The sequence below is a fragment of the Leuciscus leuciscus genome (assembly GCF_965113295.1).
Source record: "Leuciscus leuciscus genome assembly, chromosome: 13".
Taxonomy (NCBI): domain Eukaryota; kingdom Metazoa; phylum Chordata; class Actinopteri; order Cypriniformes; family Leuciscidae; genus Leuciscus; species Leuciscus leuciscus.
This window is the reverse complement of record NC_138737.1, coordinates 14,998,658-15,024,905: the sequence shown is the minus strand read 5'-3', so window position 1 is coordinate 15,024,905 and position 26,248 is coordinate 14,998,658. Positions and strand designations below refer to the sequence as shown.

Here is a 26,248-nt window from a genome sequence, read left to right as displayed (position 1 = left end):
CTGCTCCTTTTCTCACTTTGATGGCAGCAGCCTGAATCAATAGTCTCACTGGTCTTGTGTTCATTAATAATTCATAAAACAGCTGATCCTCATTGTACTGTACTCGCAGATCTGTCAGTGTGTTCTCCTTTGGGACTAGTACTGCCATTATCCTGTTTGTGTGTATGTGCATGTATGCGTTTGATTCCAGGAGAAATGTAGAGACTCCCTGCAGTCGAGCCTGTGGTGGATGGCATTAGTTCAGGCCCTGAACTAATGCCATCCACCACAGGCTCGACTGCAGGGAGTTTTATAGCCAAACATCACACTGTGTCATTAATAGGTCTTACAACTCCAGCTGCACCAGCACTAGCTAATTCATTATTTAGCCTAATGTGTTTTTTTTTTTAAACTCATAACTTTTTAAGACTCACTGCTGTAAATAGAGCCTTAATCCCCATTCATGTTCCCTTGAAGTTGTTTTATTACAGACTCCAAATCTGAATTCCCTATTGCCTTCTGCGTGGGTGTGTCTGTGACTGTGTGTGCTTATAATGGCCTTAGTGGGGCAAACAAAGACCTGGCAGGAGACGTTAAAGGAGAAAGCGTGAGCTGCAGACTTTGAAGAAAGAGCCAGAATAGAAAGAGCAGCAGAACTGTAAAATTGGCTTGAGTTAGACAGTCTGTCTCAAATGCTAGGAGAGCTCCCAGCTCACTGAAGCTCGCGGACACAAACACAGCTTCACTGTGACCACCCATCGCTAAGCAAGTGCACACTGAATCAGGCCTGCGATCAAGTCAAAGATGTCTAGATATTTCACATAATTTGCTGCTTTAGTCAGTCATAGTGGCATCATTTTTCAGAAAACTGCAAATATATCCTTATAGCAAAATTGTTAGCAACCTAATTTTGTTAGCAACCACCTTTCACTCACATTAAATTAGCAAACAACAACGATCCAATGATGCAATCAATTCCTGACGGACAAAATCAAGTCCTTACATTTTTTCTCATTTCGAGAAGCCGCTTCACTTAGATATACACAGTGCGGCCAAAAAAAAGTTGCTGTTTAAATTTAAATAGGCAAATGCTTTGATTCTAGGATTATTAATGCAGTGATTATTATGTTAGCATGTTATAAGTTTGGCAACAGTTCTTCTAACCCTAATTGATTTCTTAAACAACTATGTAGGAAGACGTATCATGGCCGTATTCCAGGATGACAATGTCAAGATGAATCTGGCTCAAATTGTGAAAGAATGGTTGGGAGGGAGCATGAAGAATCATTTTCACACATGGGCACCTCTGAGTCCAGATCTTGAATTCATTGAAAGTCTTTGGGATCTGCTGGAGGAGACTTTACAGAGTAAAGAAATAAATGTTGTGATGTTATTTCCATCAAGAGGTGCATACATTTTTGTTCAAGATCTTGTACTGACAATGCAAGAGTCAGGCACTCTGTAAAGTCTCCTCCAGCACATCCCAAAGACTTTCAGTGAATTTAAGGTCTGGACTCAGAGGTGCCAATTCATGTGTGAAAATGATTCTTCATGCTCCTTCCAAACCATTCTTTCAAAATGTTCTGTTGACAGACAGCTAGTGCCCTGTGTGGCAATGTTGAGAATGCAACATTTCTTTACGTTGTGCCTTAAATTGCAGTCTGATACATTTTGGAAAGCAGACAAAAGTTCTGTATGTAAGATTTAGGTAGTAAATTAAAAATACATGAGATAATCTGCTACTTTAGTCAAACATAATGCTGCAACATTTTATAACAATGCATATTTATGTTGGATATTTGCCTATTTCCTTTTTTATCCAAAAGTTAACCTCCCCTTTTCTGCATGGCTTCCTGTTTCTATTCTCACACAAAGAAAATGCACTGTTATGAGATTGGGCAACCATTCAAAGACCAGATTCAAACAGCTCGCACTAGCATGATGCTCAATTACTGCTATAGCGCTACATAGCTGAGAGCTGTGCAATCTGTATAATACACACATAAACACACACACACCAACACAGCAGCTTAGCTAAATTGTGATACCTTGTTTTTCTAGGTCATTGTCAAAAAATGATGTCACTTTCATGAGTCAACACTCCAGAGTATGAAATTACCATGACCTAAACTAGCGAACGTTACGTTTTTGGATTTTAGGCACCTAAAGGATTTGAGATTTGCATTACTGCCAAGTAATTTCACGTCATGGTCTTATTAATCTTCTCTTATTTTATCTTCTTTTATTATATTTTTTTTATTCATTCATACACATTGGTCAGAGATAAAACACCAACAAACTTAAAAACACAAAGAGGGGCTGAATAAGATGGATGACAGAAAGAGACAAGGGGAGATTCCTTTGTGTGTGTTTCTGCGACTCCCTTGCTTATTTTGTCGGACCCAGATATATCCCACAAGAGTACAGAAAGGATTACAGTTCACATTTCCTTCAGGCAAAAGGCCTTCCCAGTGAGTAGTAAACGAAGTCCCCAGTGATTTATGCTTCTCATAATGTATCTGAATCTGGGGGAATTGTGTGTGTTTATAAAGCAGACATCTGGAACCATGAGTACTGACCCTTTTAATGCCGACTGGTTTTTCACCATTCACTACACAAAGGAAAGATTTTCACTTTGTGGTGGTATTACAGCATGCCAAATCACATTTAGCTCCTCAGAGAGGTGTGATGGTCTAAACACTTCTTTCTCTGTGGTGAAATCCTACGTTTCATTCTGTCTTTCTCCATATTAGGAAAGAACGCAGGTAGCAGCCCCTCCTCTATAACCAGAGGGGATGTCTCAGATAGAGTATGTGTGCATAAGTGTGTGAGTGTGTGTGTGTGTGTGTGTGTGTGTGTGTGTGTGTGTGTGTGTGTGTGTGTGTGTGTGTGTGTGTGTGTGTGTGACTTCCTGTTTCATGAATCAGCCTTTAGTCACTCAGCTGATGCCTTCAGATCTAATGCTGATATCTCACATAGCCTACTAATACCTACTAAACTGGCAACACATACATATCCACATAAACACAATTTCCTGCTTTTGTGAAATAAACAATGTAATGTTTATCTTTTATACATGAATGTTTTTCTCACCTCCCTTATCTGCTGTTTTTGTTTTTTAGTTTTTTCAGAACTGATTCAGAAATATCTGATGAATAATGTGGAATGGATTTAAACATAGTAAAATGTAGCTAGCCTATTTATTGAGAACATAGTCAGATTAGCAAAAACATGAATTTAATGTTAAAAAATAATACATTAAATAATATGTGTACATGCAAAATGTGAAGAATTAGAACTTGAATGGCAAGTGTTTTGTGGAAATTCAGCGGAAATCTTTTTGCAGGCATAACTTCCGTGTGGGTCTACTGAGAAGAGATATATGTATCATCATTATTAATCCATATTTAGCATTACCTTGTTTAAACCACTTGTTGGTATAAAAAAGTAAAATAAATAAATAAATAAAATAATAAATTAAGGTTGGTGTTGGTCTATTAAATTGATGTCATGATGTAACAGCTTTGGAATTGGTCGACAAAAGAAGTTGGTTTGCTCAAATATATCGTCATGAATAAATTAAACGACGTCATCTCAAATAACTATAATAGGCTAATAACAACCTGAAACTAAAAACACATACGGTGAGATTATATTGTGCATATCAAAAGGTATCAATAAGGGTGTTGTAAGTGGTCTTTCGTGTCCGGTGAGTCTCTTTAAAAGGCGTGGCGTAAAGAAGCGGGTTTGTGTCCATCTTACTGCATACGCACGAGCTTATTTAACCGTCAGCGATCACCGAGGCGTCATTATACGCACGAGCGCTGTCCGTTTGAATCAGTGGGTTTACAGACGCGTATCCCTTCACACAGTTATAAGTCGAATGATTTGCATTTTAAAGCGTATTTAACCAAATGCTTATCTGAATTTGGATTTAACCCACTGAACCTTTATATGGACTGCGCGCTTTGCAGCATTTTATCCCACTGTATTTTCCCCGTAGATAGTTAACGTTAGATTTCAGAATAAGACGAAATGGCAACGGACGAGCTGTCATCGAAGCTGAACCGTCGGCTGCAGATCGAGGACGGCGACCACGACGCGGTGGCTTTTGAAGAGTCTCATGATGAGAACGGAGCTCACGAGAAACCGGCCACGGCCAGCGCGGATTCAGAGCTGGGAGCCAAACTGCAACGGCGCGGGGAGCTGAACGAGGGCGTCGGTGGACACCAGCAGCCCAGCATGAAGGTGTTCAACCCCTACACCGAGTTCAAGGAGTTCTCGAGGAAGCAGATCAAAGACATGGAGAAGATGTTCAAAGAGTAAGTTACTCATACCAACTGTCACCTGCAGTGTTGCTGCAGTATCTATCTATCTATCTATCTATCTATCTATCTATCTATCTATCTATCTATCTATCTATCTATCTATCTATCTATCTATCTATCTATCTATCTATCTATCATTAATTGTCTATCCATCCATTCATTTGTCCAATTGTCCAATTAATTTACCCTAAATGCCCTAAAAGAAACATGGTGACAATTTTTCCTCTGGTTTAGTTTTAGGTAGCAGTATTATTTTAAAATGAAAGTTCACATTTCACCATTATTTATTGAGTATGCTTTTAATAAGGTCTTTACTCATATTTCTTTCCCATTAAATCTTAACTGAATGTTTAAACAGGAACAAGCTGTCTAGTTTTTTTAATCTATGCTACTTTTGTCACTCTCTGTTTACTCCATTCTGCAGCAAATGTTTTGGCTGAAACTCTTTCACACATCTAAGAAAGGACCATAACCTCAGCCCCGCCCAAGTCTGTATCATTTATTCCACATGCTTTCACACATAGATATATGTAGGACTTTGAACCATGGGTTGAGAAAGTCCTTTAGGTCATGGTCAGGTTTCATTGCGTCTCTAACCAAAATGCGTGCCGTAGACTGCCCAGTATGACACAATTCTGTTGCCACCTTCGCCAGATTCTTAGTGAGACTGCTCTCTAACGATATGGTTAATGAATGAAGGCAGTTTAAGAATTTTCCCCACGTTCGACTTGCAACTGTTGTCAGAGCTTTTGTAAATGCTGTCTGCTGCATAAGGGGTTGGCACAGGGCCTTTCGTGTCAGGCTAATTTCACTGACAGAAACAAAAGAAACTCCTCTGAGCTGAATGTTGGGAACTAGAGGCAGCTACGGGAAGCCGAATCTTCGTGAGAGTCGCTCCAGGAATGTGTCCCTTGTGCTCTCTGTGGTGTAGTGGTCAGTCCGAAGCGGTGACTGCAGGGTCGGTTTCACACAGGCCTCAACGATGTGAGAAAGGGGGCTGGTTGAGAAACTAGTGCACTGAGGAAGTGATGGGTTCCTCTCCCCATTTCTGCTATCAAACAAAGCTACCATTGTTGTAAATTAGCCAAAACAGGCCGCCCAAATCTGTGTGAGGAGCCCTTTGCATCTAGATGAGTTGGCTTGTGTAGCATTTTTCGTAATGTCACAAATGAATTTAATTTATCAGAATGTGATATTTTTCACAGATTCTTGTTTTTTTTTTTGTATAATTTATATACTATTATAGTATTTATTCATATATTGAATTTGATTTGGATTCTTCAGCCAAAAATGGAAATTGTCATTTACTCACCCTCATGTAATTCCAAACCTGTATGACTTTCTTCTATGGAACACAAAAGAAGATATTTTGAAAAGTGTCTCAGTATTTTTTTTTCTTTTTTTTTTTTCGTCCACACAATGTAAGTCAACATTGTCCAAAACAACATTGGACCCCATGGACAATAACAACTGAAACCTTTTCAAAATATAATCTTTTGTGTCCTGCAGAAGTTAAGAAAGCCTTACAGGTTTGGAATAACATGAGGGTGAGTAAATGATGACCAAAATTCTGTTTAATCTAGTTGAACAGTCATAATACATTTTTCTATAATTAATTATGACTGTTCAACTGGTTAATCTAGTTGCAAAATAGATGTGATGCCAGTATATTGCAATGGTTTCGTTACCTCTAGATAACCACATGGGTGTTACACCTCTAGATAACCACATGGGTGTTACAAACGTAGATAAAGGCTTTCTGGAGCTTTTTCTTCTGCTAAATAATTGTATATAGACTATTGTTTCAGAGTATCACCTTTTCTATTGTGTCTGTAAACGAGTTCTTTGTGCTGCCAAACGCTGAGTTCACTTTACAAGACCTCGCCCAGGGTGAGATATAGCACTAGTTTCATTCGGTTTCTTTGATGGTGTAGCCCTTGGCTTTATATGGGCTGAATGAGACAGGTGAGATGGTTTCATCTTTAGGAGAGTGTGAAGTGTGCATAGATCCCTTTGTCACAGTGGAAACAAAGCCTCTGGTTACTTCACAAGTTAAACATTAGCTAGGGGTTTTCATGGTATATTCCCCTTTAAGAATCTTTGTGATAAGGGGTTTGTAAACATGCCATTTAGTTGCTTCTCCATGTCGTTTAACTCCATACAGGTTTATGGCAACAGAGGATTGTGCACCTCTTCAATTGATTTATTACTTTCGTTTCCAGCTATATAATAGATGTTTGTGCTGTTGCCTGAAGCCCTGAATATAGATAACGAAACATGGATTAGACATGGCCAGTGAGGAGGCAGGTTGGGAATGCTTTTTGGCTTGCTCAGTTGGGGATATTTTGGGGATATTGAATTTAATTTTATCAATCAATAAATTCCACTAGAAACAAACCTTGTTGTATTATTTTAATTTAATACTGTGAAGCTGCTTTGATACAATCTGTATTGTGAAAAGCGCTATACAAATATACTTGACTTGACTTGTATGCAGTCATAAGAACTCATTGATTGATTATCTCATAATTATTACCTTCCAAACTAATACTGATGTTCTTAGGTTTGCATCACATACTGTAGGCACATTCAGTACTCAATAAACGCTCAAAAGCTTCAGTTGCTGTGAATGTTACTTTCTAACTGCTTTTGTGCAGAGGGAGGCAGAAAAAAACACAGGGAGAGAGAAAGAAAACTGCGTAACAGCCACAGACTGGCCAGAGTCCAGCTGATAAGAGGAATGCAGGCTTTGCCTTGCCCTCAGGCCACTTTTGAGAGGGATTCAAAACTTTTGGTTCAGGACCAGCATTCAAACCCATCATTCCTGGGTGGTTTTTGTAGGGAATCTTTATGTAAAACTGTTAAAACTGTGCGTAGGTCATTTATCTTTCGTGGTATGGTTGTTATAAGTAGTGATTTGCATATTTTCTATTTTTATCAGAATAAAAAACAGGGACTAGCCCAGATGTTTACATATCTGTGGTAATTGATAATAATGCGTACAAATGCATGTATTGTTCACGGTTAGCTAAGTATACTACAATACTTGTAGGAGCTGTCGAATGCACCTGCTTTGTTTAAAGGTACAAGGAATTGAACCTGAAACCTCTGTGGTTGTTGCTCTTTAGGTGGCAACATCTACAAAGTTCATAAAAGAACATAACCCTGTCTTAAGATTGATTTTGAGCAGATGCAAGTTTAGCATTGAGGATTATTCACAAGAGGAATTCATTCATGTCTGAACATGTCTTTTGAAGTTTCTGTGTATTTTCACCTCACCAAGATTTTTCTTTTGTTTCCATCAGATTCAACACTCAAACTCCCATCTGACTAAAATATATTTACTAGGGATGCACAATATATCAGTACCATACAGGTTATTGGCTGCTTTCATTTTTCAGCATTAGTTTTTATTAAATATACACCTATATCTGCTAATATTGGATAATTAATTTTTCATGCTCATTTCCCCCTTCATTACTTTTTCATCTAACCTTTTTAAAACAAATAATTTAATAACATTACCATATTGGGAAATGTCATGTCATATATATATTATATATGAATATATATATTCAATTATATGTTGAATTTGGGGGTAAAATAATACACTTGGTTATATATTGTGTTGACAACTCATCTTATATTCTGCGTAACTAGTTTTTGTCAGCATTTATTAAAAAAAGATCCATTATGATGAGTAATACAAGTTTAAACAAAATATATTGAAACGACCAGAATTGAAACGACCATGATTTCCTCTTCACTTTAATTTTGCCCAAAAATCTGGTCTTGAAGTACGACCAAAGGGTCGGTCAACTCAAATGTATTTTATATAGTGCTTCACAATACACATTGTTTCCAAGCAGCTTTACAGAAAGCCATCATGTTATGTCTACAATACTACAATGTACTCCCATTTTTGCTGTTTCCCCTTACATGCCAGTCATGTTGCAGGATGCTTTGGCACTCACTAGCTGAGGGGGCACGTGCCAGCAGGAAAGTGACATCGGTGCATGCATACCCTCATTGACTAATATTTAATATTTAATGTACATGCACATTTCCCCTTTTTTACATCTAATCTTTAAAAACACCTATAAATAAACAACACAAATCTCAATATGGATATTAATTTTTCATACTGTCGATTATAATGTTGTAATGCCAAAATTTAATTGTAGTATTTAAAACGATTGATTTTTACCAGTAAATGGAAATCCATTCCACTTCTGCATGCAGTTGTGTGACATTTTAAAGGACAGCTATCTTAGATACTTCAAACAGATGAACTCCAACCCTTCTTATTCCCCCGCTCATTGGTAATACTGTCTCTGATCATGTGAATAGCAGGTTGCCCTAATTGGCTGAGAGATTATGTGTGCAGGCCCCATGTGCCTACATATGAGCGAGAAGCTTTAGCCTGATGAGGCGTGTTCCTGCGGAGTCGCCTCCAGTAATGAAGGAAGCAGAAGATAACTCTGTGCTCTTCCTCTTTCTGCCTGGCCTCTTTTTCATTGTACACTTTTCTCCAGGCCATATTTCCTAGAAAAGATAACATCATCTGAACATTTAGGAATGTTTAAACGTAAGCCATAACATATCTGCAAGGGCACAGAGGTGTAGGAGAGAGTTGTCAGTAGGAAAAATATAGCTTGTTTCTCATTGGTGGCCATCATAAACTCATTGTAGTCATGCATAATGTATTATAGCAGAATGCAATGAACACTTCACTCTCAAGCTCATATATTTGCCAAGTCCTTAAATGGTTATGCCTTTCTCCCTGCAGAGAACAGAATGATGTGATTATTCTCTAAATCACCCATTTCCTCATCTCTGAATATCCTGTGTTTGGAAAAAAAGAAAAAAAAAACCTTAGTGCAGTTGTTCAGTTTGGATAGCAGGATGTTGTTGTGCTTCTATGATGGAGATGCATTAAAAGTAAATACAGCCAAGGAATTTATCCACAAAATCTCCTGCATGCTGCCAAATCCAACTGACACAGTGACCTAAGAGGATAAGACAAAGTTAAGGAAGACAAAGGAAGCCAATCAATGCACGCTGTCTCAGCAAATAAGATATTAAAGGGGGGGTATTTACACTTGGTCACTTCATATATTTAAGACGGATAGCAAGTGATCACTCAAACCATGCACGCATCTTGAATTGGAGTCTCTAAAACTTTTAATTAGGTTCCCCTATTGGTTTGCTTCATTCAATTTAACAATTTAACAGCAATATGTAGTATAAAAGACAGAAGCAAGGAGTGTCTTTTCTTCAGAAGTTGCCTGTAATTGTGTAGGTGTGAGGTTTATTTAGACGCACACCATTATTTGGCTTTTACACACAGTCATCACATGCTCATAATGACTCATTTGGGCAGCAGGAAGTGCATTAGATTAGCTGTTATGTTTTCAGAAAGGCCATATGTAACCTCAGCACATCATCAAGAAGTTCTCCTTTTCTAGTTCTTGTCCCATTCCTCCCTGTTCTTTCTGTTTGTGATGTTTTATGTTCATGCTTTGCACTCTTCGCTCACTATAAATAACCTCTGAGATTGTGTGGCCATTGGCTGATCCGTGAAGGATTCTGCTTAAGGACTAATGGTTAGTCACCTGGTCTATAATCCCGACAGATCAAGGTTAGTGTTGCCTGCGATCATCAGCTACAGTGGTGGAAAATGCAGTGCCTTGCTGCAAACAAAAACTGCATCAGTACTTACCTCATTAAATATTCATGAGATTTGTACAGTCACAGAAACATACATGCTTTTAGGTAGGGCTTCCCCCTGATATAGTCAACTAAACATTAGTCAACAAAATATTTAGTCAGTTAGTCACAGAAATAAACTCTGCAGGAATTGGCGAATCACACAGTCTGTGACCTATCGTTGAAACGGCTGGCCCATGTGTTAATTATGTCGGGCAGGAAATCCAGATGTTCTCTCGTATCATTCATCAATTTAACACGTTTCAGCAATCCTATGAGATCATTACAAATCACACTGTACAATTATGACACCTATTGAATCGTAGGCTATGATGCAAGTTAGTATAGAATAATGAAACGTCATCAGCATGCGCTAGTGTTGAACAAATAGAGCAAGATCGCACTTTTGCAAATGTGGTTATGTGTGCTGAAAAAAAGAGAAGGAAGCAAAATGGGAAAAAATGGACGTGGTCATGGCTAGGGAAAAGAGGTCAACTTGGCATGCCAATTTAGCAGACGTAGCTTGAGGTCAGTAGTTTGACAATGGCTGTCTTTGAACCTCTCTAACTGTACCTTGTAGGACCACCATTGAGGAGACACGATCACAGAAATCACCACGATTGATCCTCTTTCGTCTGGGACAGCCCAAAATCATACACCATACCAGGCATAACGCTAGCCCCTTTACATGGCCATTCGCTCTAACGTTAACCTAGATAAATGTGCGCTATTATTAGGCGCATATCCAAGTGTTCGTGCGGAGTGTGGAAGCTAAATTATTACCTCGCTCACTGCATGACGTTTAACTTAACGTGCATTTTTCTCTAATAAATTATAAAAATATTCAGACAGTCTCCTTTCAGTTTTTTCCCGACACGTTCATAATTATTACTTTTGCCGGTGTTGCTGCGGCAAGCTTTATGTGAGCACTTGAGCTCTTAATTAATATTTGAATGGCTCGTTGTTTTACCTTAGTATTTCTCTGTAATGTAGAACAATATTAGCAATGTTACCTATAATATTCTTTCTCAGGCCTGAAACTTTTTCCAGTGCCATCACTCAATTTAAATAATTAAATGAATACCATAAACGTGTGACTAGGCTACTAATGGCTTAAATTAATGACTACCAGTCGACTAGAAAAATCTTAAGTTGGGGCAACCCTATGTTTACGGAAATAGTTAAAGGGGTAGTAGTTCACCCAAAAATTCAAATCCTGTCCTTAATTACTCACCCTCATGTCGTTCCAAACCCATAAGACTTTTAGTCATCTTCGGAACACAAATGAAGATTTTTTTTTTTTTTTTATCTGAATGATTTCCGTCCCTCCATTGACAGCTACGCAACTACCACTTTGATGCTTCAAAAAGGTCATAAAGAGATCGTAAAACTAATCCATATGAATTGAGCAGTTTAGTCCAAAGAGACACGATTGCTTTATACGCTGAACAGATTTAATTTAGTGTTTTATTCACATATAAACATTCATCAACGCACACATCAGCTATTATAAACCGAAGTTTAAGCATGTTTGCTTGACATGCGAGAATCAATAGGGTTCATTCTTGTGTGTTACGCTGAACTTTTGAGCCTTCACAAGAACCAATGAGGTTTGTTCTCGTGCATCAAGCAGGTTCGGTTCAGCTTATTTTATTTGTTTTCTGTATGTTAATCAGTACTGCACTGCAGTAACTCTCATCTATGGAGTGGGTGGATGACGCATCTTGACAAAATGTAAACCTTCATGCTTTTAGCATGTCGTCTTTATATTGCTAGCTGGATTGAATATCAGAATTGAGAAGCCTGCATCATCTTCATTTTATAATTACATTTTACAGTCTCCGGTTCAAGTGGAGAAGCTGAAAATGATTTGAAACATTTTACTGTCAATATTCTTGATTGTAGAAGTTTCAAAGCAACCATTTGTGCAAGAATCTCAAGTGTTTGAAGTGCCTTGAATGCTATTGATCTCCACTAATTCTTGGGGAAACTGATTTAATTGGGTCGGATGGTGGTGGCAAGGCCATGTTCTGGAGAAATATGAACAGGGAGCTGTCAGCTTCTGCTTTGAAAGCAGAGATGTATTCTCTAACAGTTATTTTTGTGTTTTTTGAGTAATGCATTTAGCTTAATTTGTATAAATCAAGAAAAAGGGGAACAATTGCTGTGGTTTCGACTATTCTTTGCCAGTTAAGTCCCGCATAAGAACATGAACTAGCTGATCACAAAAGTGTTTGTATCTTCCCTTTCATAGGTTACAGTCTTTTAGAAATGATTTTGTGTAGGTTGTTTATTTCAGATTTGCATATCAAGTTTTATGCCTGATAATATGGGGAAGTTTAAATTCTCCAATCATCTGTTAATGTAATTGACCATGATTTAATTCTCTTTCTTATGTTGAGGCTTGCTGTTGTGTGTCTCTCTCCGAACCGTTCCCTCATCCCATCCCATCTCCAGAAATTAAATTGAGCGTGAATGATGTCATCACACACGCTGCACAGATGTGAAGTGGATGTAAAATGCTCAAACAAACTTTTTAGGTGTGTGTGGTCCTGATTGATCACGCTTGTTACGCTGGGCCATCATAAAGAATGTGCTCTGAATTGATTGTGTGTTTGTGAGGGTTTTCTCATGACTTCTCCCGTTAGCTGTTGCTTGGCAACCTGGGATTAAGAAGATTGGCAGGAAGAGAGATAGAAAAGGGAGGGAGAATGGAAAAGAGTTGGTTGGTCACTCCTTGTGCGTCATAGTGCAGTATGAAGTTTTGTCCATGATATGCTGATATACAAGAAAATGCTACTGTCCTTCAGACCACCTTAAGCTGCAGCCTGGAATACTGCAGTCTCTTTTTAGCTCCAAGACATCATTCTACTCAAATTTAATCAGACATGTTCATAATTGAATCAGCAGTAGCTATAGGCATGCATTAAAGCATGACTGTTCTGACAGGCATGAGTATTAAGACTAGCATCAGGCAGCATTTTAGTAAATTTCGCCAATTGCTTAATCCCAAATCCTGTTACATGCCTCACATTCTGACAAACAGTTGCTTTCAAAGTCCACAATGCACAATCCATTTAGCTCCAATGGTTGGTTTTAAGTAACAGTCTGCATGAATTTTACTGGTGGTATTTTACACCGGGGTTAGCATCGACAGTTTCGCTAAAATGTTTTTCACTACTAAACTCAGCCCCGTTTAACCTCAGCTGTATTCAGTCCTACCACAAGCTTTCAGAGTTTTAGTACAGCATCATTACAAGCGCACACACAAACACAAGTGTTTAAAGATATCAAGATGTGTAGATGTTACCATGTTGATAGGTGAAAATGAAACACAAAATGTTATTAACCAATGCCAACTTAGCAGCTATTGATGATTGCTAAGTATCAGACAAGCTGTTGTCTTATAGAAGTCTTGCAGTACCTTTACATTTAATTTTACAGAAAAATAAAAAAGTAGTAAAAAAATGATTGTGATAATATAATAAGGATACCTTCCTTCTCCAAAAATTAAATAAATAAATATGAGTTATTGTTGTAGACTAAACTGTCAAATTAATTTTCAATATTCAAATTGGTTCTGGTGATTGTAGTGCTTATAGAAACTATGGCAGATTCAAATTATTTGTAAGAATAATAATCAATCTAAAAAAAATGTTTACCACTATATATAGGGCTGCCCCCATTAGTCGACTAAATGTTAGCCGATGAGAAGCATGGTCGACTAAAAAATTTTTACACAACTATATACATTTTTTCAGTTTTTTCAGAAAAAAAGATTTGGTGAAGTCTGTAAATTATATTCTGTAAAGTCTCAAAGTGAGCAACGGTAACCAAAGGTGGCGGAGCTTAGCGAAGAGTCACTTGTGCATTGTCAAAGTCCCAGTCAGGGAAAGTCATTTCACTCTGTGGCCATATTTGCAATGGTTCCTTGCAGCTATTTTGGGCATCATGCAAGACAAACACCTGTCTACTTGAATGGATAAATACTAGAATCAGCTTGTCAAACTTGCATTTAAATAACATGTTTTGAAGCAGCAACAAAATCTGATTTGAACTGTCCCATAATTTGTTTCCGATGCTCAAATAGCAATCCCAGGTGACAAATATGTGTTTATGGGAACCAGAGTTTCTAAAAGACAGTTGCATTGACTTTACAAATTACTGATTTTCTCTTTTATTTAGATTTATTGCATGCTGCACTTTCTCCCATTCATTGTAATTTGAGTGAATGGGCTTGTTATATTTACAGTCTTTGAGTTGTCCATCTGAAGAACTGATGCTAATGTCATTGGTTTGAAGTGTTCATTAAGTTGCCTATTTCAAAATGATTGTCTTTAAGTCAGATGTCTGCTTTTTGATGGCTCAACTGATGTTCGTTTTGAACAAATCCTTTGTAAATTAATTTTGAGAAGGAATTTGGAAGTGCAGCAAGTACGTTTTTCTGGGGTCAGTGCTGAAATAACAGATTGAAGCTCTCATATGACTATTCATGCATTTCCTGTTCCTCATTCTCTCTCACTTGGTTTATGACTAAGTTGTTGTTTTTCTACAATGTGTCATGTCAAGTATGCAGGATACATTCAGCACATTTGTGTCCATCTTCAGGAGCAGTCAGCAATACCCGAGCTAAACCCACATTTGCTGAAGTCCCTGTGCTCAACTCCAACACTGAGACTCCACAGGAAAAATGTTGCATGTTTAAACATTTACCTTTTTAAAGAGCAAGAAAAAATTCCTTAGGTTTCATTCAAGTTCAGGCTTGCATGGAGAAGTGTTTCAAGAGTTCTTCATAGAGCACGAACCAAGAGCACTAATGTAGCTACATGCTAGCTTTTGTGTTCCTTCTCTTGACTTTCTTTATAATTACTCATCAAACTTGATTTCTTTCCAACAACAGGCATGTGAATTCACTCAGGGTTCAAATGCAGCTATCAGCAAAGCCAATCAAATGAGACAAACCTTTTTGCCAAGGGAGAAGGAAGTCTGAATATGATCATGGCTTTAACTCTCATGGTTATTATAAGGAAGTGCTGATTGCATTTGCTTCCTCAATCATCTGTAGTGTGAGGTATTCAAGTTAAAGACTTATTTGGGCAAAAATGTTGATCTTCCTCAAGTTGCACTTGGTGACGAAAAGGGGGAAATTGATTTATTTCGGCACTTGGTCAGCATCTGCTCAACATGTCCATATAGATTGTAAAAGCTGCATTTTGTCCCAGATTTGTGAAACCAGCTGAACTGTTATTGTTTTGTTTTTGGTGGGTTTTTAACACTGGAGCTGTAAATGGCCTGTGAAGTGCCTCGAAACACATGGTTAGAGTAGATGGTGTCAGATTTTTTTTACCACTTGATCTTACACAAACTAAGATACACCTAGAGCAGAAGTTTTCATTTTTGTTTTGTGACCCTTTCATAACCCCAAACTGTTCATGGAACACTTGTATTCAAATAATTGTAACGTTGTGATTTATTTCAGAGCTTATTGCTTTGGTTCAAGCCAAGGCTTAAGACTGAGTTATTTTTTAAATGGAGAAAACAAATAGGAAATGATAGTTTAATAATGATAAAGAGAAGTTTGGTGTCGATTAAAATAAAAAAATAAAAAAAAGTATTTTATGCTCACCAAGGGTGATTAATTGACTAATAAATTTATTTGAAAACTTTTGTAATATTAAAAATGTCTTCACTGTCACTAATGATCAATTTAATGCATACTTGCTGAATACACCTTTCAGTAAAAAAAAAAAAAATCTTAATGAATTCTTAATCTTTTGAACGTTTTTGTATATTAATGTTGGAACCAAGTCTGCTGGAAGTGTGCCATATTGATTAACATGGTTTTGCAATGAGAGTTTTGTAAATTCGGAAACTTACTGGCAGGTTATGTAAGTTTCTATGTAAATCGGGGTTAGGGTCAAACAAAAGATCATAAAATTGACCATGGTCAGGGTAAAAACACCTTTTGAGCGTGACAGAGAGGAAGTGACGCTATTTAACACAGTGATTCAACTTGAGTGATGACAATAAAATAAAAAGAACACTGAAAATTGAAGCTTGGCAGTAATCTTTGGCAAATCTGGGTCATTGAAGAGCATGACGAGGTTTTCAAAAGTAAGCGTACATGTGATTTCAGGCATTGAGGTTTGACTGCATAATTAAACATGGTGGATTTAAATTACAGCTGACCTTTAATCGCACTGGGCATGCTTGACCTTTCTTTTGTTAAACAGACTAACAGTATGCGAACGTAAATTATTGATTTAAAACCACTATGGACACTGGTTGCCCGGTTTCCAAAGTGATTTGATTTTGCCTTTTAAAAATAAACCACCAACTCAATCGTGCTTGCCTTGAAATCACATTAGTGTTTAACTGCTGCTTTACTGTAATCCTTACCCAAACCCACGATAGCAGTATCACAGTCCTTCACAATGGCTCAGATGCTCCACAACAGCGATCCCTCATCAAACAGCATTTTTCAGAGCCCTGTGATCAAGGTTAGCCCGACGTGTCAGATGCCACAGCATGAAGAGTTCATTTGAGAGATTTTGTGCCCCTGAACATGAACAGACTCTTTTGGCCTTTGAATTACTGATAGGAAGATGTCAGTTAGTCTGTGATACAGGGGTAATGAGGAGTTATAACAGTATGTGTGTGAGAGAGACTTGGCATCAGCAGGGTGTCTCGTGTCGGTAGACAGGAATACAATAGCCATGTCTTTGAGGCAGATGGACACACTCCATATTCATGAGCAGGGTGCATGCTGGGATTGCCTAGGAGTTAATGAGGGAGGTAAACTCATCACCAGAATCCAGTAGGAAATAGGAATGGGTCAGAATATTTATTTAATTTTAATATCTCTTATTTAAATTTAATATATTTAAATGTATTTAAATATCTCTTATTTAATTTAATTTCATGTTTTATTTTTGTCCAAAATATAGATTTCCAAAACACATTGTAAAGTAATCTTAGGACACTATCGGGTGTATCTTTCAGGGAAGGAAGAACAAAATGACAAGGAAGTGAGAATCAAAGGAAGAAGATTTTTCGAATAGTTGATAAAGAGCCTCATCCAAAAAATACATTGGCCTCTACTTTTAATAAAATGGCCCTGTTGCCATGGAAACGTAAAACCTCATCTTCAGGCAATATGCGTGTTTCTGCCTGTGGACGTGTGGAGGAAGTGGTCTCATACGTAATGATTGTGAGTGACTAGTCCATCCTCACTAACACACATTGCTACACAACCACTCACCCACCAACATACAATTTTCTGACCTAGTTTGCACCTGAAAATGTGTAACTGTGGATAAGTTCAGCTCACCTTCTCGTTATAGATAGAAAAGGAGGCAGATAAAAACGCGTCTTGTTTTATAAGCCATAAGCGATCACATCTCTGCTGTACCACAGGAAGTGTGTTCGTTTGTGAGAGAGATTTAAGATCAACGAGAAAGACTTGATGTTTAGCTTATGTTTAGTCTGCAGATTTTGTTTAAAGTTTACATTGAATGCTGCCAAATGTACACACTGGTGTCTTGGATCACTATTAACTCAATAAATTACCAACAGCTCATAAGGTATTTATTAAAAAAGCAGCGGAGACATTAAGATGACCTCAGCAGCAAGTTTAATAAATGTGTGACTGTTAATAAACACTTCTGCTCTGACTGATGATATTGATGCTGGCAGGTCAGCTTTTATTATTTCCTGTAAAATTCCGCGCGTAATGTATATTACTCAGGGTAGATGCCATATCTAATTGTACATAAGTGAAAACAAGACTGGTTGGTCTAGGGCCAGTTGCATAAACTGCTTAGACTAGTCTTACAAGTCAGACATCAATTTTACAGGTTAGTCATCAAGTTAGTGATTAAGAATGTTCATAACTTCAGATACATAAAAACGTAGATTGGTCTAATGTGATAGCAAAATGTAAGACTGATTTTTCCTAACTGCTAGTTGGTCATACTAGTTCTTAAGACACAGTTTTAACATAATGGCTACGTTTATGCAACTGGCCCCTGATGTATAGTCTACCTTGGTGTAGATCGGTGATTCTCAACCAGGGGGTCGTAGCCCACTGAGGGGCCTAAGAAAACTTCCAATGGTTTTAAAATGAGTTAAATTTTAGTTGTATTAACGTAATAAAACCCACTAGAAGATAAAGATGTACAACATTATACGGACATCCAGAAACATAGCAGAGGTCCACATCCGCTCGGATATTAGAATATTGTTTTAGAAAAAGCAGGCCTTGGAGTAAAAAAGAACCACTGGTGTAGGTCATTCAACCACCACCACTGCATTAATGTCATAAAAATATATATATTTTGAACAGACTGTGACTGTACCTCTATCTCTCACAGACTCGTTTTCATTCATTTGTTGAGAATTGAATTGATTTTCTTGACATTTTTTATAAGCATTTTGAGATTATACATGTTGGTGAGCTTTCAATATAATAATCAATTAAAAAGGAATTTATACCTGTATAATATTACGTTGTACATTACATTGGACCAGTGGTTTGGAAAATGGATGGATGGATAATTCAGCTGTGGGTGCCATCTTCTGGCAAGACAGGGGAATTCATTCATGCCCTCAGTGCATTATGGGTATTCTCTAGCTGTTCAGTGCACTTCAGTTGTACACTCGTCGTGCGGTGCATTACAGGATTTAATGAGTGCACTCAACACTATGGTTTCGACACCACTACAAATGACTGTGCCATCATAGGAAGGTATAGGAGGCAATTTCGGACACAACCAAGGTTTCCCTTCTAAGCTAGGGGCCAGTTATTCTTCAGCACTGCCCTCTATTGATCATTGGAGGCATTGTAGCAATATCACCAGTGATGAAATGGGAAGATCCTTTCAGAAACATGGTGCATAAAATGTTTTATTTTCCATGATATTTCTGCTTCAATAATTTGGTTTCTTGTGTGTGTGTGCAGGTATGATTCAGAGAAGGATAACTACATCGATCTGATGGAGCTGAAGCTGATGATGGAGAAACTCGGAGCACCTCAGACTCACCTGGGCCTGAAGAACATGATCAAAGAAGTAGATGAAGACTTGGATGGCAAACTCAGTTTCAGAGAGGTAAATAATCCTGTGTGTGTTAAAACAGTTGGTTGCAGATTTGGCCGTATTTTACAGCAAAACGTATATTATGAAGAGCTGTATTTCACATGAAACTAGTATTTTCTGGGATGAACATTCCCCACATTAATCACCTCCATCCTTTCCTCTAGTTTCTCCTTATCTTCAGAAAAGCAGCAGCAGGAGAGCTGGCAGAGGACAGCGGACTTCACGTCTTGGCACGTTTGTCGGAGATTGACGTGTCAACTGAGGGAGTGAAGGGAGCCAAATCATTCTTTGAGGCAAAAGTAAAGAATCATGACATTTAATACTTTTATTTTCACCCCTTAGCACAAACCCCCCCCAAAAAACTCAAATTATTTTATATTATTAAACCCATCTTAGTCTATGATAGCTCTGTGTTTTAATAATGACTTTAATTTCCTGCCTAGATGAGTTGCATTGAATGCCACTGATAAGAAAATTCAATTTAGGATCACCTAAAATGTATATTTTCCTCTGTGACAGGTGCACGCCATTAACGAATCAAACCGGTTTGAGGCGGAAATCCGTAATGAGCAGGAGGAGAAGAAGCGTCAGGCAGAAGAGAGGAAACAAAGACAAGCCGCTTTCAAAGAGTTGAAGTCAGCCTTCAAATAGCCGCATCCACCTCGACAGCCTCGATTTACTCATCTGTGTGTGTGTGTGTGTGTGTGTGTCTGTCTGTCTGTCCTCAGAGTCCCCCGCAATCAGAGATACTATGCAAGGCTGTGAAATGCTCAGATTCATGCAGATTCATCTTCCTGAGAGAGGGAACACCTGTGTAGTTTGTGCTCATGAGCGGATCTCTTGTCTAGTTTTATCTTTGCCTCTTTCTCTCGCTCTCTCTCAGGCTGATTTTGAATGTGAAGCCAGACACTGATCTCAGTACACTGGATTGGATTTGTTCTGTTGCAGTCGCATGAGTATATATATGTACTGTAGTTCATTCACCTCATCGTTGCGTCAGTATCGTTTTAACTTTAACGGCATCTTGCTTCTTGTTCTTCTCGATTGTGTCAGTAGGTTTAATTCTAACGCTTAAGGGGTTTTAAAGTATTTTTTAATCGACTTGTACTCTCAGTATGCCATATCCTATGTTATATTAATATCAGTGGCATAATTTCCTGTTTATGCAAGAAATGCTTTACACTGTACCGTAACTAATGCAATTTTCCTCAATGACCCTTTAAACATGAGAGGATTAGTGTACATCAGATCTCTGCTCTTGTTCACAGATACATTAAGAGCATAAAATAGTCTATATTTTTACTGAGCAGAGAGAGAGATGAAGAGGTGGTTTTGGGTGTATGCATGTGTGGTGATGATTGTAATGGTGTTTGTTGAGTGTTTATATATAGTTTTTTGCATGATCACTGTGGTGTCGTTGTCCATACATGGTTCCCTTCAGTCTGTAAGGTGTCCAGTATTAAATGTGGCACACACATGTTTTACAATTGGTCTATAAAATCAAAATGGGAAATGACTGTAAATTTGAAATGGCTTACAAAAGCAAGTAATTGCAACTTAGTTTCAACAACTTTGTGGTTCATGTCAATGTAGGTGTTGTCAGGACAAGGTCATCTGACTGTTTAACCTCTGAACCCCTGTATTGAGCTTCCATGTGTGCTAAACAAGTAACTGTGAAATGCTAACGGGGTTGGTCAGATACCAGATGGATGAGTGAAATCCACCACCTCAGCTTTTGTTTAGAGGGATAGTTCACCCAAAGATTTATTTACTCACCCTTATGTTGTTCTAAACATGTATAACTCTCTTCTGCTGAAGACATAAGAAAAATGCTTAAACTGTTTTTATCCATATAATGAAAGTCAGTGGGGTCCAGAACTATTTTAGCTTTAATTGTATGGATAAAAAACACTTAAACATTTTCTAAATATATTCTTTTGTGTTCCACTGAAGCAAGAATGTCATACAGGTTTGGAACAACATGATGGTGAGATAATTATTTTTGGGTGAACAACCTCTCAAGTGTCAACAGTACTGCCTAAATCTGGCTTGCTTAATATTTGTCAAATTATGACCAATATTAGAAGCCTTGCAAAACACCCAATTCACAGTTCAGCGTGTGTGTTTTGTTAATAGAAGCAAGGCTTTTGATTTATTAAAATAATATATAGGCATGGTTGTTCTGTAGACCTGGTGCATGAATTCCAGCATCAAAATGACAAATGTTATTTATTAAATATCTATTTTTAAAAAATAGATTACTGTGACATCTGAAAAATGAGGGAACATATCATTCCACAAGCGTAACGAATTGAACGTTTAATGGTCATGTGACATGCAGTACACTGTGGCAAAAGTAACTGAGATGCTATGTATAAAGACAAATCTATATTTTCATGTGATGAAAATGAAAAAATAATTTTAGTTTTGTATGGAAAGGGGTCTTGTGAAAAGAAACATTCTTATTTTTCAATATGTATTTTGTTGCCTACAATCTTGTCTCCCTTCTATTCTCCGTGTATCAGATTATCCTTTACAATCAAATAAATAAAGGCAAAATACCTTTATTCTTTTCTACATTAGAGTCAATATTGTTGGCAACTGCTATGCTTCATGTTCCTTGTTTCTGTGTTCCGTGTCACTGGTAAATGTTCTTGTTTGTTCACTAGTTCTGTGGAAATTCAAACAATAGGTGTATAAATATTTGTCTCCCAATCTTTCCAGCCATCTACTTTCTTTTTCTTTTGTTACCTACCGTTTAACTGAAAAGTATTTTGAATATTGGGTTTTAAGGGGTTATTATAGTAGTTCATATGTTATTGGTTGGTGAATGAGGAGTCGACTGATGACACCAATCAAACAACTTTTGCATTCTGTTAGAAGCCATCTGTCTTTTTTTCTTCTTTTTTTTTTTTTGAGAGAGAGGGAGAGAGATGTTAGCTGTTCCATTGTTGTGCCAAATGATTTCGCACTTCGGTATTGTGTTAGGCTTGTTTTAGTACAACATTCCGCTGTAAAGTTTCCTGAAATCCTTCATGATACTGATCAACAGCCTCAGCAGATATCATTAGAGTTAATATGAGAACAGTTAATTAGAATCTAGACTAAACATCACTGATCTACAATGTTAAGATTCTATTTAAAAAGTCATGATTAGTCATTAAAATCCCTCTTTACAGTTTTGGCTCTATAATTAATGTTTGCACGTCTAAATAACTTAAATAGAGCTTTGGCAGTATTAACTTCTATGGATTTACGTGTAAATCTGCTCCTTCCAAGCTAGAGAACACAAAAAGCACAACATTTTTAAACTTTTTATTTTGCTAGATTTCTGTGAAATGTAATGCCAAGAGGATTGGAAATGACAGTGTACTTAAACAATTTCATGTTATGGCATGTTTATATCGTTTCATTTTTTATTCCAGCGATTTGACAATGGTTGAAAGGGCCTTGAACCATCCTGACCATATCTGTACCTTACTGTCACTGTCTCTTTCAGTTGAAACTGGTGGTTATGGTATCATACTCTTGTAGGCTTATACATACTGAAATGTGGCTTCTATAATATGCACATTTATTTTTGATTTTCTTACTAAAATGTATAATTATTCTTGTGACAATAAAAATACTTTTAATTTGGAAAAATTTGTTTATACTGGTCATTGATATGGTTATGTTATGTGTCCTACTCATTCACTTATATAAAATGTAGAAACAATATGAAATATATTGGGTAGTATATAACTTATACACACACACACACACACACAAATATAATTGAATGTTTTAAAGTACTAGAAATATTTGTTTTGTTAGACTTACGTTTGATAATCTGGGCACGCTATCACTGAGAAGGTAGTGTACACGAGTAAAGTACTCAAGTTTATGAAATTAATGTTTTGTAAATTACCTTGAAAAGTATGAAGTCAAGCACTAGGTGGAGCTATTTGCAAGCCCTCGTCGGTTGACGCATGAAAGATGTTTCTCTTTTTTATCTCCATTTAGCAAAATTACAAAAGGTACTTTAATACAAAATAGTTTACACAAGGTTTGCGCTTTAAAATGTAGTGAAACAAAACACGCTTTGATAAATAAAAGTTAGCTGAAACGCTATTTATCCAGGAACTATTGTTCACATTTCTGATATGAAGCTCAAGCTGTCCGGACTTTCGTACTAGTTGCACCCGGAAGTGTTGATGATCACGTGACACGGTTCCAGCGTAAATATTTTTCTCCACATAGCGATTGATCCCCGACCCCGCTGTTTTAGCTTCATGAATGAGTGTTAGACTTAACTTTTCCTTAGTTTAAACTACGTAGATTTTGTCTAGTACCCCCAGCGCATTCGAATATTGAAACTAAGCAGGAAAAATGAACGTGGATCATCCTCAAATCGGACAGACTGGAGCAGCCGCCGCATCCATCACATCTACATCCAGCAGCAACTGCGTCCCGAACAGCAGCTCCACGCACGCCAGCAGCATCCCTGCGGTGGGCAGCAGTAATGGTGGGGCAACTTTCTTTGCGACAGTTTGAATGCTCAAATACTTGCTGTTGTCGTCTAGCATTTAGCTATACTAGTAGTGGTCTTTATAAGATTGTAAATATGGGTAGGAGTGTATTTATAGTGGAAATGTGCAGTTCTGAACGTCTGTGGTAATTCCCCCCCTTCACAGTTCCCACTTCGGCTGCCATGGCAACTCCATCATCCGACTCCACCGTGTCAAACGGGGTGTATGTGCCCACAGGGATCGCCAATGGAGATGTGAAACCCGTCATCTCAACTACACCACTGGCCGATTTCCTGATGCAGTTGGAGGACTACACTCCTACAGTGAGTCCGCATATTTTGCAAATATTTGCAGTGTATTATTTGGTTATTGTGAGTTGCACTGTTAACAAACTGTCTGTGTTTCAGATCCCAGACGCAGTCACAGGATACTACCTCAACCGAGCTGGTTTTGAAGCATCAGATCCAAGAATGTGAGTTAAAGGGATAGTTCACTTTGAAATTAATTTTTGGTATGTTTTAGCTTACCTCAAGGGCATCCAAGATGTAGGTGTCTTTTTTTCCGCAGTAGTTTCAATTTTGATATTTTAGGTCAAACCGTTCTTGTCTGTCAGTCATATAATGCAGGTCTATGGTCATTATCTCAAAACACAAGCACAGAGTCCAAATTAAAACAATTCCCCGTCGTCCAAATGAAACAATTCCCCATCGTAAGTACACATTGATGGCCTAAGACACGAAACGAGCGGTTTGTGTGAGAAAATGAACAGTATTTATATCGTTTTTACCACTTATACGCAGCCATGTCGAAGTGATCTGATCTGACGTGTACGCAGACTGGTGCATAGATATATACACTAGATGTCGCCTTAAAGACATTCGTTCCAATAAACTGCCGTAGACAAGGCGACATCTAGTGTGTATATATCTATGCACCAGTCTGCGTACACGTCAGATCAGATCACTTCAGTAGTAAAATTGAAACTACTGCGGAAAAAAAGACACCTACATCTTGGATGCCCTTGAGGTAAGCTAAAACATACCAAAAATTAATTTCAAAGTGAACTATCCCTTTAACTTTGAACATTGAATGTTGTCTCAGAAAGCTTTTAGGCTGTGGTGCTAAATTAATTCTCTAGGTTTGCTTTGATGCTTCTGAGTAGCCAACTTAAAACAAACTTTAACATAATTTTTTTTAACAAGATCATAAGTTTGTTCATATTGCATGTAGTTTGGAGGCCGGTTAACATAATGAACGAGAACTATATTAGCATCCACATTAATGAATGTTAACTTTCTGTTTATATTGTTTACTAAAACATTTTAGTTATTTGAAAAACAACTGAAATAAAAATATTTGGTGAGAAACTTAAGTTTATACAACTTAAATGAAAATTAGAAATGTTGTATTAGAAACACTATAAACTTTGATTTTAACCAAAAAAGTATTTGAAAATCGGACAAAAAGACAAAGGTACCAGACTTAATGGTTGTAGTGATGAAAAGAACTATAATCCCATGAAGCATAATCAAATTAAAAATGGAGAAATATAAAACCACTAATTAATTTATGAACGTTGATTATGTATGGAAACAATACATTTTAAGTTTTATATATATATATATATATATATATATATAAACATTTCAGTATTTTGAGAGCGAAGGGAGATCGACTCAATTACATTTTTGCAGTGCTTCAGGGGAGTGGGTGGAGCTAAAGAGATATTTTGCTTTTTTGACTCTGATTGGTTTCATTTTCTGTACAGCATCATGGGTAATGTAGTTTTTCAGCAGGAATTCCACTGTTAAACAATTATTTAAAAAATGAGATGAAATAATGCGTGCTGACGGCTTCAGCAGAAGCAAATACCATCGACTAATACCATCGACATCGGTTGTACTCTATTGCATTGTTGTTAATACATTAGGCAATGTTGAAATGCTGTATTTCTTAATATAAATATCTGGTGTCAAAATCTTGCTTACATCAATATCCTCTTGTATGTTGTCAGAATCCGTCTCATATCCCTGGCGTCACAGAAGTTCATCTCAGATATTGCAAACGATGCACTACAGCACTGCAAAATGAAGGGCACGGCATCCGGAAGCTCTCGAAACAAGGCCAAGGTTTGTGCTCACAAATTCTCACAGTTATCTGTCATATAATGAATATTTAATCTGCAGGTCATAATTTGTACAAAATAAAAATGTGGTGTAAAAATCTCTCGTACACACTATTCATCTCCAGGACAAGAAATACACGCTGACAATGGAAGATCTGACACCGGCCCTGACAGAGTATGGCATAAATGTCAAGAAACCTCACTACTTCATCTGAGGGGACGTGCCTCATTCAAATGGACTGCTGGAAATGTGCAGTTTGTCACATCAGAGCTTTCAAGACATTATCCCTCAGTGTGGGAACCATCAGCCCAGAGTTTTTAGCGACTTTTTTGTATTTTCTTTAATCGTGTTTAAGTTGTTTGATTACACCACACCATGTGACTTTAGTTAATGTCAGTAAAATGCTGTATAAATAAATTCACTGTAATTAAGTTCCTCCTTTTGTTTGTGGAATTGCATGTCTTCTGTTACTGAAGCCTACTGGGATCAGTTATTGTAGA

The 26,248-nt window shown here is 37.5% G+C and overlaps 2 protein-coding genes across 2 annotated transcripts; both read left to right on the top strand.

Moving 5' to 3' along the window:
• Positions 1 to 3,743: 3,743 nt before the first annotated feature.
• Positions 3,744 to 22,756, top strand: efhd2 (EF-hand domain family, member D2). The gene is made up of 4 exons (XM_082187960.1): positions 3,744 to 4,301; positions 18,976 to 19,123; positions 19,276 to 19,410; positions 19,631 to 22,756. Exons 1-4 carry the CDS (start codon positions 4,015 to 4,017, stop codon positions 19,760 to 19,762), a joined length of 702 nt encoding a protein of 233 aa, XP_082044086.1. The 5' UTR covers positions 3,744 to 4,014; the 3' UTR covers positions 19,763 to 22,756.
• Positions 22,757 to 23,294: 538 nt separating this feature from the next.
• Positions 23,295 to 26,183, top strand: taf10 (TAF10 RNA polymerase II, TATA box binding protein (TBP)-associated factor). The gene is made up of 5 exons (XM_082187961.1): positions 23,295 to 23,618; positions 23,788 to 23,945; positions 24,030 to 24,094; positions 25,637 to 25,751; positions 25,873 to 26,183. The coding sequence occupies exons 1-5, from the start codon at positions 23,483 to 23,485 to the stop codon at positions 25,960 to 25,962; spliced, it is 564 nt and encodes a 187-aa protein (XP_082044087.1). The 5' UTR covers positions 23,295 to 23,482; the 3' UTR covers positions 25,963 to 26,183.
• Positions 26,184 to 26,248: the final 65 nt, after the last annotated feature.

Bases quoted from the DNA above. Each gene is read 5' to 3' on its own strand.
- taf10 (XM_082187961.1), top strand. From the start codon at position 23,483: ATGAACGTGGATCATCCTCAAATCGGACAGACTGGAGCAGCCGCCGCA. The intron at 23,946-24,029 runs GTGAGTCCGCAT...TCTGTGTTTCAG, and splicing joins TGGAGGACTACACTCCTACA to ATCCCAGACGCAGTCACAGG. The intron at 24,095-25,636 runs GTGAGTTAAAGG...GTATGTTGTCAG, and splicing joins GAAGCATCAGATCCAAGAAT to AATCCGTCTCATATCCCTGG.
- efhd2 (XM_082187960.1), top strand. From the start codon at position 4,015: ATGGCAACGGACGAGCTGTCATCGAAGCTGAACCGTCGGCTGCAGATC. The intron at 4,302-18,975 runs GTAAGTTACTCA...GTGTGTGTGCAG, and splicing joins ATGGAGAAGATGTTCAAAGA to GTATGATTCAGAGAAGGATA. The intron at 19,124-19,275 runs GTAAATAATCCT...CCTTTCCTCTAG, and splicing joins GCAAACTCAGTTTCAGAGAG to TTTCTCCTTATCTTCAGAAA.